This window comes from Alnus glutinosa, chromosome 11 (assembly GCF_958979055.1).
Source record: "Alnus glutinosa chromosome 11, dhAlnGlut1.1, whole genome shotgun sequence".
In the NCBI taxonomy this organism is placed as follows: Eukaryota; Viridiplantae; Streptophyta; class Magnoliopsida; order Fagales; family Betulaceae; genus Alnus; species Alnus glutinosa.
In genome coordinates this window covers 25,974,724-25,990,226 of record NC_084896.1, presented here as the reverse complement: position 1 = coordinate 25,990,226, position 15,503 = coordinate 25,974,724, and the positions used below count along the sequence as shown (strand labels likewise).

Here is a 15,503-nt window from a genome sequence, read left to right as displayed (position 1 = left end):
CATTTTTGCTCCTTGTAGTTTAAAGATTTTATTTTTTGTCCCTATACTTCATTTCGTATCGCAGATAATAATAGTATGATATATCGTTTATGGCCAAAGACAGAGACAGTACTTCTGTCCAAGTTCCGTCTAAAAACTGACGAAAGTTCACGTCAATACTATTAAAAATAAAATCAAACAATTAATAAATAAAAATATTAAAAACATTAAAAAAATTTATAAAAAAATTTTTTTAGGAAAAAAAATAGCGGGTGGCCGGTCACCCATTTTTTGCCAAGGGGGTGGCCCAAACCCTAAGTCGATTTTTTTATTTTTTATTTTTTACCTTGTAAGGGTAACCGAACCCACCCCAGGCCAAAAGGGGGCTGGCCAAGCCACCTCCAGGGCTCTTGGGGGGGTGATTTCGGCACCCCTATTTTTCTCTTCGGGGGTAGTGAACTACCCTCATGATCTTTGGGGGTGGCCCAAACTCTAAGTCGATTTTTTTTTTTTTTTTTTTTTTTTTTTTTTTTTGCCTTGTGGGGGCGGCCGAACCACCCCCACCCCTATGGCTCATGGGGGTGGTTCGGCCACCCCCAGAACTGGCTATGCTTGGCCACCCATTTATTTATTTTTTTTTCAAAAAGTATTTTTAATATTTTTATTTTTTTTTTAATGTTTTTAGTTTTAAAATTTTTAATTAGGCAGAGGGACACATGTCGATTGTTAAGGCCGGTGACGTGGACTTCCATCAATTTTTGGATGGAAGTTTAATAGATGTATTATTTTTTGTCTTTATCTATATACAAGGTACATCTGTGATAAGAAATGAAACACATGGAATAAAAATAAAGTCTTTAAACAATAAATAGTCAAATGTATTTAACCTAAAAAAAGAGTGTTTAATGTTATGATTTAAGGAAAAAGAAAAAAAAGAAAAAGAAAGAAAGAAAGAGAGGAATATGGAGTCCATGGCTATAGCTCTCGCTTTTCTTTTGGTTCTCGCCCATTTACGAAGGTCTTGCCAACCTTTGCCTCTTCTCTTTATTTCTTCTTCAATCTTCGCAAATCGACGACAGAACGAGAGTTTTTGACACCATAGTCGCGAGAGAGGACTGAGGAGAGATTTGAAAATTAGCAAGGTTGTGCATGTGGGTGACATGATTTGGGTGTAATAGTTAATTTCAAACTTCATTGATAAGGAAAAAGGAAGGTTGTAGAAAACCCAACAAAAGTGACAAATAAATCTAATGAAAGAAAGAAAAAAAGAAACGTAAAGAAAGAAAAATGCGTTGCATTATGGAAGAGAAATGAGAGATGTGGACTTTCAAAGATGAAGGGTAAAAGTTCAAGTTGAACCAAACAATTCTCATTTATTTTTATTTTTTTATAAAAAATAATAATAAAAAAAAAAAGTTGAAAAAAAGTTACTTAGTACAATTGATCAACCGGAATATATATATATATATACACACAAGAACACATAATTAGGTTACTACCTTTCAATGTTTGGTACATATCTAATATATGTTTGATTCAATTCGTCATACTTTTCAAAAGTAGGCTATTACTACTTTTTAAAAAAGTACAAACAACCCAACACAACCTATTAAAAATCATATTATTACTACATTTTAATTAATGTTACAATAATGTTACTTATGGTCACATCTAGTCATACAACTTAGGAATATCTCTTAATTAAAGAGTTTATATGAACCGTTAATCTAATTTTAAAACTTTCTAATTAAATTTAGTCTCTAAGTTTTTATGTGATTTTAATTTAAAGTTAATATTTTCAATTTTGATAATTAGGTCTTTAGATTTTCCATTTGTTTTAAATAGGTCATTATACTCACACATATATCATAATTATTTAACGAAACAAATAATTATAAATTATATACTTATACAAATATACATATATAATATATGATATTTGATTATTCATATACTTATATTAATATTAGTACATTTATAACATATATGATAATATGATATAACGTATAACATAAATTATTTAACATACTTACAAATTATAACATATAGCATTATAGCATATACTTATTATTCATAACATATAAGTATATAATGTACTTATAACTATTATTACTTAATAACTCATATACTATATAAGCTATTTTTATTAATATATACACATACACATAAATATATATGTACATACTAATAAATATATATGAGTCAAGCTAACAAGAGCGAGCCGAACCTTATACGAGTTTGTTTACGATTTTTAACTGAACGAACTGATTTTTATACGAGTATAAATCGTTTAATAATTGAGTATAATTTTATATTCACGAACAGCTCGTTTAATAACTAAGTCGAGCTTATCCGAGCGAACTCACAAATAGTTTTGCTCATTTAGAGCCTTAATTGCCAAATATACGGGTCTCTTTTCTCTTTTTCATAAACTCTATTATTTTAAAAGAAATTGAAAGTCACGTGGGAGGACTTTAAGTTACAAATCTTTTATTCAAAATCAATATTTTTTCAAAGCAATCACAAACCCTCTTTCGTAGTACTCCAAAGCCGAAAGGTAAGACGAAAGAATGAATTCGTGTGATATAAAATTGAATAAAGTTTTGTCTTTTCTCCACCCCCACCCCATTTTTTTTTTTTTTTTTTTTTGGTGTGTGTGTTGAGAAAAAAGTAAAAAATAATTGTTTGGTAATAAGTAAAAATAGATTTGATTTTTTTTTAAAAAAATAAAAAATAAAATGGAAGAATGCTCTGCCAAACAAGATTAAACCCCTTAATAAAACTTGCCAAAGCAGTTAGAGCCTTAAATCTCTTTTCTTTTTCTTTTTTTCTTTTCTTTTTTATGAGCCTTAAATCTCTTTTAATTTAGGTGCTTAAATTCCCCGACTATTCTGCATAGGATCAACCACACACACTTGTTTTATTATTATTATTATTATTATTTTTTAATAAATTGGAAAATTGGATGTGGAAGGAGCTTAAAAATCTTTAAGTATGTAGTTAAATTTTCAGAGTTTATCTTCAATAAAACTCTCATTTTACAGTATCCAATTATAAATTAACAACTCATAAAAAATAAAAAATTACAACAAAAATACTATAAATTTGAAAACACGAAATCCTCTACTCATCACTGCTCTCTCTAATTTTGCCGGACCCTTGCCTCTGCTAGACCTACTCCTCCAGCCGAAGTTTTCGCCAGAATCCATGGAGCTAGCCACCGTTGGGATTTGCCCAGATCTGAGATCACTCAGAAGCGAGATCCAGTCGAAACCCACGCACATCGGCGTAGGTTTGGGTGGGTCCGACTGAAAACCCATGCAATCCGGCTCTCTGTGGCTAGATCTATGTTGACGTCCGAAACCCATGCACACTTGCATGAGTTTGGTGGGTCCGACTGGAAATTCACGCTGGTATGTGTGGGTTTTCGGACAAAGAGAGATCCAGCTCTCTGTGGCTGGATCTATGTCGATGTCGGTGATTTTCGGTTGGATCTCTGTGGTTGAATTTGGCGGTGGCCGTCGGCAAAATCCAGCGACGAGTGGGGCTGAACAAGTGGTGGGTTAAAAACTGGTTAGGCTCTTTGAATGAGAAAATATTAGATGTTTTTCATACTTAATGTATTGTAGTCTTTTAATAATGTGTCAACTCTTTATTAGATGCCGTAAAACATCACTTTTACAGCCCTTCCTTATAGAATAGGCTCTCAAATGTTTATATTGATTACTTTTAAATTTACTATTAAATAAATAAAATTATCTATCAATTTTTTTTTTTTTTAAAACAAAATTGTTCTTTCTAAATCAATAGTTGAATACACACGTATATATTAAATATTTTAATTGTATAAAACATATAATTGTAATTACATGATACTATTGACTCCCAATTGAATTTTAAACGAGCTCACGTGGAAGTAGATTTAACGAATCTGCCAATAAATATAAATAAATAAATTACAAATTGTTTTTATATATTTTAACCGAAAATTAAATTTTGTTAAAATTTTTTATTTATTTATTTCGTTATTATATTTTTAAAAGCCTAGCAAAGTCAGTCAATTCTCAACACTCCGAATTCAAGTCGCTTGGGTTGGATATAGATTCGACGACAGAAAATTCAGCCCTAATGTTGGAGTCATCTCTCCCGTTCAACAGAATCCAATCACGTAGAAAAATAAAGGAACAGGTCTATAAAGGACGGCGGCACGGCGCTCTCTCCACCTACTGATCGTCTAAAAGTCAAATTTTATTCAGACTTCTATTCTCTGTGCAGAAATTTGCTTACTCGATCCTCTACACGACCTTGTTAAAGTGTTAATGGTAGCTTCTTTAATTTTTTATTTATTTATTTATTTTTAGATATAAGAAAATTTTCTAAAAGAAAACTTATTGGATTAGATTTTATTATTGTTCCTTAAATTAAGAAAACACCAAGTTGTACCTTAGATCTACGGAGGTCCCCTAACATTATAGAGTAATGTTTCCTGCACAACAAATGCACACACTTTGTACAACAATGTTGACGTGTAAATGATTTTTATTTTGAGAAATGATCCCTACACTCATTCCTCACAACAGCCCCACAACAAGCTGACGTGACTGGTAATATTTTATTATTTTTTTTACCAGTCACGTCAGCTTGTTGTGGGGCTGTTGTGAAAAATGAGTGTAAGGATCATTTCTCATTTATTTTTTGCTGTATAAAGTGTGTACATTTGTTGTGTAGGAAATATTACTCTTATTTTAATATAAAAAGCTTTATCTTTCCTCTAGCATTTATTTGAAACAATATTTAAATGATTTTTCTTTCCCCTCTCTTTCTCATACTACTTAATTTAAATAATATTTAAATGGTATAGAAAAAAGATAAATAAAGCTATTGTGAAGAGCATTTAAATAGGGAAGTAAAAAGTTGTTTAGTTCCTTAAATTGAGTAAAAGTTTAAGAGAAGCTCCTGCTACTGCTCTTAACAATCAGTTCAAAATTTATCGGGACAAATAAGTTTTAGGCGAAATTTCACTTAATTCACCCGAAGTTTCATCGCATTTGTAATTACTCACCTAAATTTCAAAAACTCTCAATTTAGTGTATCCATATTTTTATTTCATTTTATTTTTCAATTTTACCTCTTAGTTAGGATTTTCTGTTAAATCTTAATGGAGGGGTGTCAAAATTTTCAAAATTTATATGTTGGTCAGGATTTAACGAAATTTACAAAAATATCAACGCCTGAATCTTGTTTTTTTTTTTTTTTTTTGTGTATATATATATATATAAGTATTTGAAAATTTTACAGAATTTAACGAAAAATCTTAATAAATAGGTGAAATTGGAAAATAATTGAAAGACAGATACAATAAATTCAAATTTTTTTAAGTTTAAGAGAATAATTACAAAAACAATAATAATTCAAGATAATTAAATAAAATTTTCTCTAAATTCTATAAAAATTCTTTCATATTATCTGCTCGAATTACTAACAACTTTTGTCAACTAAAATCAACAAAATTAATGAGATTTCTTTCTAGATGGACCCTTCCATTATTGAGATAAGAGAGTTTTCACTCGAAAACGTTTTAAACCAAAAATTCTATGGTCAAAGAAAAGAAATTCCTAGGGAAGTTGCAATTGCATTGCTTGTAGCAGCCGGGCCGGCAGGACAGACTGACAGAGTGCTCTCTGTTTCCCGTGAAACTTGGAATCAAACAGTTTGACTTGTTGACCGCCGGGATTTTCCTTGGGAGATTCTCTTCACACGTCAGGGGGATTTTCCATGATGAATCCGTTAACTTCCGCCGACCAAAATTAATGTTTTAACTTTTTATTATTATTATTAATATTTTACAATTTAATTTTTTATGCATAAAATACAGAAACAAACAATAAAAAAAACAAAGAATATTACTATACAATCTACTTTTATCTAATTTTTATCCCACTTTTTTTAATTTGACGTTATAAATCAACTTTTAGATCAACTCGGTTTTATTTGAAAACAAACATTAATCCAATTCTAAGATTGATTAGCAAAGCCACATCAATAAAATAAGATATTTTAAACACAAAACACTCTTTAAAACATATTATCAACAAGTTGTCGTATAGATATTAGATAACAGAACAGTTACATAAAATGATCGGGTCCCGTATTTATCAAATTGTTGCTGTTCAAATATGAAGAACAAAAAAAAATAAAAGTTGAGAAGACTCATCGAGTGTAATCACTAGTTTCTACTCTAAAAAGGGGCATTCTAAGACGCTGCAGCTTAATTATTTGATGATCTAGTTAGTTGTTTATACGTCATGTGAAAAGGGAGACAAATTTTGTTGCTTATGTTTTAGCAAAAGTAACTGTGTTTAATGTTTTGGATTCAATATGGCTGGAGTAAACTCCACCTTATGTTTTTTACGTTGTTTTTTGGGAGTTTTCACGACCCTGATTTTGACCTTAAGATCTCTAGTGTATTTATAAAGATGATTACTTGTTCTGACAAAAAAAAAAATAATCTTAAAATTAAACTTATTGAATCAGATTCTATTACTATTCCTTAAACTAAGAAAACACCAAATTGTACCCTAGATCTATGGAGGTCCCTTAACATTATAGAGTAATGTTTTCTGCACAACAAATGTGCATACTTTGTACAATAATGTTGACGTGTAAATGATTTTCACAATAATAATAATAAAAAAAAAGAGTAATGCTTCCGATTCCTGTACAAAATATATATATATTTCCACGTTTGCATTGTTGTACAAAGTGTGTTCCTGAGATAAAGTCAATTGGCAACTGTGATCGGAGTCGTGGCCTTACTAATCAAGCTATGGAATGGTACTTCACTCTCCCCAGGTATTCAATTCAATCTTTTGCCCTCCTTGTCGACATTTGTTGTGCAATAATCATTACTCTTATTTTAATATAAAAATCTTTATCTTTCTTCTAATATTTATTTGAAATAATATTTAAATGATTTCTCTTTTCCATTTTTTTCTCATACTATTTAATTTATATAATATTTAAATGGTATAAGGAAAAGATAAATGAAGTGCATTGAAATAGGAAACCAAAAAGTAATTTTGTTCTTTAAATTGAGTAAAAATTTAAGGGAAGCTGCTGCTAGTGCTCTTAACAATCAGTTCGAAATTTATTGGGACAAATAAGTTTTAGGTGAAATTTCACTTAATCCACACGAACTTTCATTGCATTTGTAATTACTCACCTAAATTTTAAAAACTCTTAATTTATCGTATCCATCTTTCTTTTTTTTTCTTTTTCTTCTTTTTTTTTTTTTTTTTTTTTTTTTTTTTTTTTTCTTTCAATTTCACCACTCAGTTAGGATTTTTCGTTAAATCTTAATAGAAGGGTGTCAAAATTTTCAAAACTTATGCATTGGTCAAGATTTAATGAAATTTACAAAAATATCCACGCATGAATCTTTATTTTTTATTTTTTTTTAAAAAAAATTAAAGTATTTTGAAAATTTTACAGGATTTAAAGGAAAATCTTAATGGACGAGTGAAATTAAAAAAATAATTGAAAGATAAATATAATAAATAGTTAAATAAAATTTTCTCTAAATTTTATAAAAATTCTTTCGTATTGTCTGCCCAATTACTAACAACTTTGTCAACTAAAATCAACAAAATTAATGAGATTTTGTTCTATTATTGAGATAAGAGAGTTTTCACTCGAAAATGTTTTAAACTAAAAATTCCTTATTTTGGGGCCTATAATTCTATGGTCAAAGAAAATAAATTCCTTTCATTGAACGAAGTTGCATTGCGTGTACGTAGTAGAATCAAACAGTTTGACTTGTTGACCGCCAGAACGTGTTTCCTTTGAGCTTCTCTGGTGCACGGATTCGCACGTCAAGGGGCTTTCCCATGATGAATCCGTTAACTTTCTTCTTAGAAATTAGAATGATAGGAGTGACCCACCAAAATTAATCTTTTAATTTTTTTTTATTATAATTTCAATTTTTATGCATAAAATTATGTGATTCATAATTTTGAATATATATATATATATATATATATATATATATATATATATATATATATATATATATATATATATATATATATATATATATATATATATATATATATATATATAACATAGAACAAATTAGAGTGAAATTTCACAATTGTGTCATTGTTATAAGCAAGTTTATGAACAGAGAATAAATTCTTGGCGAGTTGATGAACATGAAGCATATTGGGTAAATAAATATGATGTTTAACAAGCATATTAGAAGCACCATAATGTGCAATTTTCAAACTTTGCCCATTACCAACTAGCTAACTTGCTCACTTCATGTGTATTTATTTGCTTGTAGGTTCATATTGTTGAGGTCTGCAGTCATGTGGTTTGTGCAGTTGTATTTGGATACCAAGAGAGATATGGTTGACTGGAAGGAGCCGCCATATATGCAGCCATCGATGTGAAAGATAAGATAAATACATAGGAAAAATAAAGACAAAAGCTGAAATAATAAAATGGAAACAAGAGAATTTTAAATGATTCGGTCTATGACCTGTATCAACAGGATAAAGTTCAAAGGGCTAAATTTACCATTTCCGATAACTTGAAACCAGATTTGATGACAAGTCAGCTATAGCTTTTGGTGGTGGCCATCCACATACCTGAAGTCTCCACAATCTTGCTGATGTTAGATAATCACTATCTTGCTGATTACGAGTTGTTCACTATTCTCATGACACTTAGTTTGTTGCTCAGGTCTGTTTGCCAATAGAGTTGAATCAAAATTCTTCTCTATTCATCTCTACTTTTTTCAAAAATAAATTATATTTTATTTAACTTTTTCAAATTTTATCTCACAAAGTTAAACTTCGAAATTCGTGCAATAAATCAGAATTTTATTCTAAGTTCAAAAAATTCAATTTCCAAACGCACTAGTTTAACAGTTTTGAATTCTCTAATAATGTGGAAATTAAAAAAAAAAAGTAATTTGGTCAAAGTCATGGCACTGACTTGACTGTGGGGACAGCTAGCACTCCCAAAGCTAGTTCCATGACGTCGAACGTAAGATGATTTTGTTAAAAAAAAAAAGACAAATATTATTATTAATTTTCAATAATCCCGCCTACTTTAAGTCCTTTAATTTTGTGTAATTGTCCTGTTTAATAACCCCTCCCCTTTCTTACGGGAGAATTAATGTTCCCTTTTCTAAAAGGCACGCCATTAGGATCCAAATTTTCTTTGAAAATTGGTTGGCAAGAATTTTATTACAAGCTGACGTCTTAAAAGTGATATATCTTTATTCTTTAGCAACAGAAAAATAAAAAATTTATTTAATAACACGTGCCTTGCTTGGTGGAAAATGCATGTCCTCACTCCTCCCGTTAGCGAATTCTTCACTCTCTCTTTCATTGTCAGGGTGGGAGGGGCTTGTGTGCCAACTAAATATTATTTCTTTATTTTTTATACTTTTATACTTTTTATTTTTTGAACGGTTAGATTTTTTTTTTTAATGTGCAATAGTCATTTCTCTATTATGCACGAAATAGCAAAGGCCATATGTCTATTTAATGTTTCTTTGACCATATATCGTGAACCGAAGTTGCCGTATGAGTAGAAAACGAGGATAGAAAAATATATGATTATAAGATATCACTTATGATATACACTTGACCGTATAAGTGATTGAACATCTTAATATTTATTTGATTAGATGGGTTCTATAAGTTGTTACTTACAATCACCTGCTCGAATTCTATCAAATTCAGACAAATAATTGTATAAGATCTTAATTCGTGTCATATCTCGATATACAATATCCTCTCTCTCGCAAACGAAACATTTTAGAGAAAAATGTTTTTATTCAGCAGCTTCTCTTTAGTATCTTCTCTCTCTCTCAAACAAGTAGAAGAGAGAAGTGTGTGAAGAATGCTTGAAGAAGGGGACGAAAAGACTTGCATATCGAAGATGATAAAAGTGTATAAGGAGTTGTGATGAGAGAGAAAATGTCGTGTTTTTTTTATTTATATTTTAATATACATCAAGTATGCTACAGTTCGACCCAATACATATTTGGTAGAACTGTAGTATTCTTAGTGTTTAAGGAACAAGTAAAGAAGCTGTAGTTGGCCAAATTTTATTTATTTATTTTGGATATTTTCCCTATGTGATTTATTTTTTAAATTTCATTTTCAAGCAATAAAACTTATCTGATTCATCTCCTCAATAAAACTTCTGTGATTTCCCACCGTCTGCTGTGCTCACATCATCTTTGCATGTAGGCTATAGCTAGTTTCAGAATTCATCTCATGTGTTACTCATATATCTGAAAACTGGAAGAGTCAAACGATTGAAAACTTAGGAAGAATTACGGTGGTTTTGAAGCCAAATGTATGATAGCCATACAAGGAGAACTACATTGGCTAAATAACCCATGTTAATTCAAAATAAATATTCTTGGAGACCGGGACGGAGCCGGAAGTTATTATGTATAGGGGTTAGGGGTCAAAAACTTTTGTTGTTAGGGACTGATAGGCAATTTTTTTAACTTAATAATTGTTTTTACCTAATTATTATTATTATTTTGTTTTTAGGAGGATAAAGAATTATTTTAAAAAATAATATTTAAATGAAATAGTGAAATTAGATTACTAAAATGCCGAGAGCCAAAAGTTGATCGGAGTGCTTTGAAAAAGTTGACCGTTAAAATATAGAAAAATAATTTTTTTAATTATTTTGTCTGGTAAATTTGGTGAGGCAAATCTGAATGCTACCTTTCTAGTAATTGCTTCTAATTTTATTTATTTATTTTAATGGGCCTAATGGTTCCCAATTACAATTCATTTTTTTTTTTAGCTAGTTGATATTAGTAATTCTTTTATATTACATCCTCGTATAATATTTTGGTTTTTATTTTTTAATGATATGTTGCTTTTTATTATATATATATATATATATATATATTATTCTAATAAAAACTACATTGACATTTTTCTTTATAAGGTTTTCTTTTGATTTTGAAATTTTGCCGAGGGTCAACAAATTTCATTATATTTTTGCAAATATCAGGTAGGTTATTTGTTATTGTTTGTTCCTTTTTATTAAGAAGTTTTGTTGTTGATTGATTAGATTAATATTTATCAGAATATGCTGATAATTTGATTAGAATATTTAATTGTTTAGTATGAAAAGTCTTGAAAGTAATAAAAAAATAAAATCATGAGAGCTTCAATTCAAATTTAAAGTCTTGGGATGATATTTCTCGAAAAGAGTCTAAAATTCAATTTTAGACACTTTATATTTTATATTTTTATACTAGTGCCTACCTGTCAATTTATATACCGATATATCAATTATAGCATATATTTATGAGATTAAATGAAATTCCTCCGATAATATCTAACCTAATTTGTCTTTTGTACGGACATTCTCCGGAAGGCCAATGACGTATACACTATACCTAATTATTACATAAATCTTTTGACAAAATTAATGAAAGAAAGAAAATGGAACAAAATACGGAGACTACAACCTGGCCAGTAGTTCTCATGGGTAGGGCCTCAACTATGCCCATGGCCATGCATTGTCGGGACCCACAGCCACAGCCACAGCCTCCATATATACCCCCTCCACTTTCCTCTTTTCATCACAGGGTTAGCAGAATTCCACAGAGAACAGAGAAAAACCAAAGAAGAAGAAAAGTATTACAGTACAACAATGGCTTTTGCCTACGGACTAGCAGACCTCGAACAAGCCGGGTCGCACCAGGGGTTTGGTCACAAGAGCCTTTTGCAGAGTGAAGCTCTTTACCAGGTTAGCAATTACGTTAATATATATATATCAGCTTCATTATATCAAATCTTTCAGTAGTTTTTTGGTTTTTGAAACGTTTCTCTTTCTTTGGGTTGGGTTTTGTAGTATATATTGGACACTAGTGTGTACCCAAGAGAGCATGAAGCCATGAAGGAGCTCAGAGAGATGACAGCCAAGCATCCATGGTGAGGTTCATGATTAATTAATTAAGATTGTTTAATTTATTCTCTTTATATGTTAATATAATTTTCACGTGATTTTTGGTTTGGAAAATAAAACAGGAACACCATGACAACCTCTGCTGATGAAAACCAGTTCTTGAGCATGCTCCTCAAGCTCATCAATGCCAAGAACACAATGGAGATCGGTGTCTACACAGGCTACTCCCTCCTCGCCACAGCCCTTGCTCTTCCTGATGATGGGAAAGTGAGTACTAACGATAAACCCATCACAAAAACCTCGATCGATCTCTTAAACAATTTACTCTTTTAATTCCTACCGGTTTAGTAAGTGATAATTTAGTCTGGTATGGTATGAGAGGAGTGTTAAAATATTGATTAAAGAAAAATTCAAAACCAAAACAACCTTAAAAAAACATAAAGTAAATATCTATTGATATTTCATTCCTCGTTGTCACAGATTTTGGCCATGGACGTCAACAGAGAACACTACGAGCTTGGCCTGCCTATCATTAAAAAGGCCGGTGTTGCCCACAAGATCGACTTCAGGGAAGGCCCTGCTCTCCCAGTTCTTGACAAGTTGGTTGAAGATGTAAATTTTTTTTCATACCCATTCCCTTGTTTTTCCTTTAGACTTTCATTAATTGTATGGAAACAAAAACACACAGATCAAACAGAATGACTCGAATGGTAACTTACTTTGTTCGGTCTGGTGTCTTTTGAAGCATCAGATCTAAAATTCAATCCTTTTTAAGTGAAAACAATTTTTTAGAACTGAAGATCGATCTTATAGTGGAGACAAAGCCAAAAGCAAAATGCTAAAAGGAAATCTTATATTAAATTATTAATTGTTCTAAAAGCTTATGTTAATGATTAAAAGAAAAAAGAATTTAATTATTTAATTTATGTTATAATAAATTGTTAAAGTAAACTATATTTGTTTGGTGAATCGCAGGAGAAGAACCACGGTACATTTGATTTTGTATTCGTCGATGCCGACAAGGACAACTACCTAAACTATCACGAGAGGCTGATTAAGCTTGTCAAGGTTGGGGGACTGATCGGCTACGACAACACCCTCTGGAACGGCTCTGTGGCGGCACCTGCTGATGCGCCACTCCCTGAGTACCTGACCTATTATAGGCAGTTCGTGGTGGAGCTCAACAATGCCCTCGCTGTGGACCCCAGAATTGAGATCTGCATGCTCTCTGTTGGTGATGGGGTCACTCTCTGCCGTCGGATCTAATGACTTCCCTTTTTCCATCCTTAATTTTACTAGTTTCCGTACTTGAATTTGAACCGTGAATAAATATATATGAAGTGTTTGTATTTCAATAAATTTATATGGTCTACTTTTATGTACGAAATGCAAGTCAACGAATTAATTAATAACACAAAAATAGTCAGATTTTGGGCAAATCCCCACTCGTGTACGGGCCCGTTTTGACCCACGCGCGAGAGAAATTATTTCTTTGATACTACATTATTTTCTTTCTCTGGACGCCCCCTTCTGATACGGTAAACATTGAAGTTGAAAAATTTGCATAAAATAGGACTTTTTACTGATTTGATGTCGGAATCACGAGGTATGACATTTTTATTAAAACTAATATGACTAAAAACTAATCATCAAACAGTTGACACAATGAAGTATAGTAGTCTCGTGTGAGAGTTTGTTCAATCTTGACGTATTGGGATAAGTATTCGAGCGATCCGAATAGGTGAGACTCAAGATATTTTTAGTTTTGCTCATCCAAATTTTGTTTTTTCCAATTTTGTTTTTTCAAATTTCAAATGCGGGCTCTACCCAGTGAGAGATAAGCCTCATGTGACAACCCTATTGGTATTTAACCGCATACAGTTAGCCACGTGTATGAGGGTCATCCACGTTGCTAACTGCTAGCCACGTGCAGTTAGCCGTGTGGATCCCGCGTGGTTAATTTAGGTGTTACTAAATGTGCAGTTAGCAACGTGTATTTTATACACATGGTTACTTAGCAACATGTATTTAATATACATGGTTATTTAGCCACGCGGCTAAATGCATTTAATTTTTTATTTTGTAATTTTTAAAAAGCAACAAAAAATAGGATATTTTTGCCACGTGTAAGATTAACCCACGTCACTAACCACTTAATATTTTTTGAAAAAAAAAAAGGAAGAAGAATTGTTCTTCTTCTTCTTTTTTCCCTCGCCGGAAACTTCTTCAAGGCTGGCGAAATCTTCCCCTTCCTTCCCCCATGAAATCCATTCAAAAAAATCCCCCAAAAAATCACCCAAATCCTCTGTCGACCGCATTACCAAAAAACACCAACAAATAACCAACAATCACAAAAATCATCAACAAAAACAAAACAATTTCCGTTCCCCTTCCTCCCCCATGAAATTCAACCCAAAATTAATATCCGGCCAACACAGAGTTCCAAGAGAGTTCAAAAAGGAAGAAAAAGTGGAAGATCGGACCGGATCTTCCATGGGTCATCGGTGAGATCGGGTTTGGAGTGGAACTCGACGCCTAAATCTCCGTCACCGACGACGCAAACGACCTTCTCCGGGTGGTGGTGATCGAGTCGTGCGGCTGGTGGGTGAGTCGTCACCTTCTGGATAAAAAAGAAATAAAAAAAAGAAAAGTGAGACAGAGAGAGACGAGGAAGAAGAAGAAGAGAGTTGAAAGAGGTTTTTTTTTTTTTTTTTTTTTTTTTTTTTATATTTCAATATTGAGAGAGAGAAAGAGAGATATGTAAGAACAAAAAACAAGAAGGGCAACATGTGATACAGCTCGTTCACGTTGAGAGAGAGAGAGAGAGAGGGATAGTTGAAAGTCAGACACGACTTTCAACTAAGGAAAAGAAAACTTAAAACTTATAAAAAAACAAAAGGGAAGAAAACTTAAATTTCCCGCTTACCTTCCTTCCCTCCAAATAACAAATAGCAATGTGTATTATTTGTCACGTGGTCAATTAGTAACGTGGTTTACAAAATACGTTGCTAAAATTTTAAATTTAAAAAAAACACATTAAAATATTTAATTCTTAAAAAAAAAAATTAAAAAAATATGAATATTTTAGCCACGTGTAATTTGTACACGTGGCTATATGACCACGCGTAAGTAATACATGTGACCACATTGGCCACGTGTAATTAATACATGTGGCTAATTGACTTTTTCATATTTTCTGTTACATCTCGCCGCGTAACGGATGATTAAAATAGTTCGAAAAATCCTAAACCTTTCAAAACAATTACTAAAGTTGATAATTAATTTATCAATCTGATTACTTTTTATATTAATAAACTTGATGCGTTCATATACTAAATTACAAGAGAGAAATTATACCACCAATAATAACTTTCTTATCTAAGGGTGCTTTATCATTGTTAAGTTTTTAAATAAGAACACACGACAATTTTGAAAGCAACGTATGTATATATATATATGGGGTGTCAAGAGATGGTGGTAAAGAACCAATATTCCACGGTCCCTCATTTGATCCTTTGAACTATGAAAAATGCATGCATTCAAAATGTATCTACGTACATGGCCTGTCT

The 15,503-nt window shown here is 31.4% G+C and overlaps 1 protein-coding gene across 1 annotated transcript; it reads left to right on the top strand.

Annotated features, from left to right (window-relative positions):
* Positions 1-11,600: 11,600 nt before the first annotated feature.
* Positions 11,601-13,373, top strand: LOC133882559 (caffeoyl-CoA O-methyltransferase 5-like). Its single transcript, XM_062321761.1, has 5 exons — positions 11,601-11,775; positions 11,881-11,960; positions 12,057-12,201; positions 12,415-12,546; positions 12,910-13,373. Exons 1-5 carry the CDS (start codon positions 11,680-11,682, stop codon positions 13,198-13,200), a joined length of 744 nt encoding a protein of 247 aa, XP_062177745.1. The 5' UTR covers positions 11,601-11,679; the 3' UTR covers positions 13,201-13,373.
* The last annotated feature ends 2,130 nt before the right edge of the window (positions 13,374-15,503 follow it).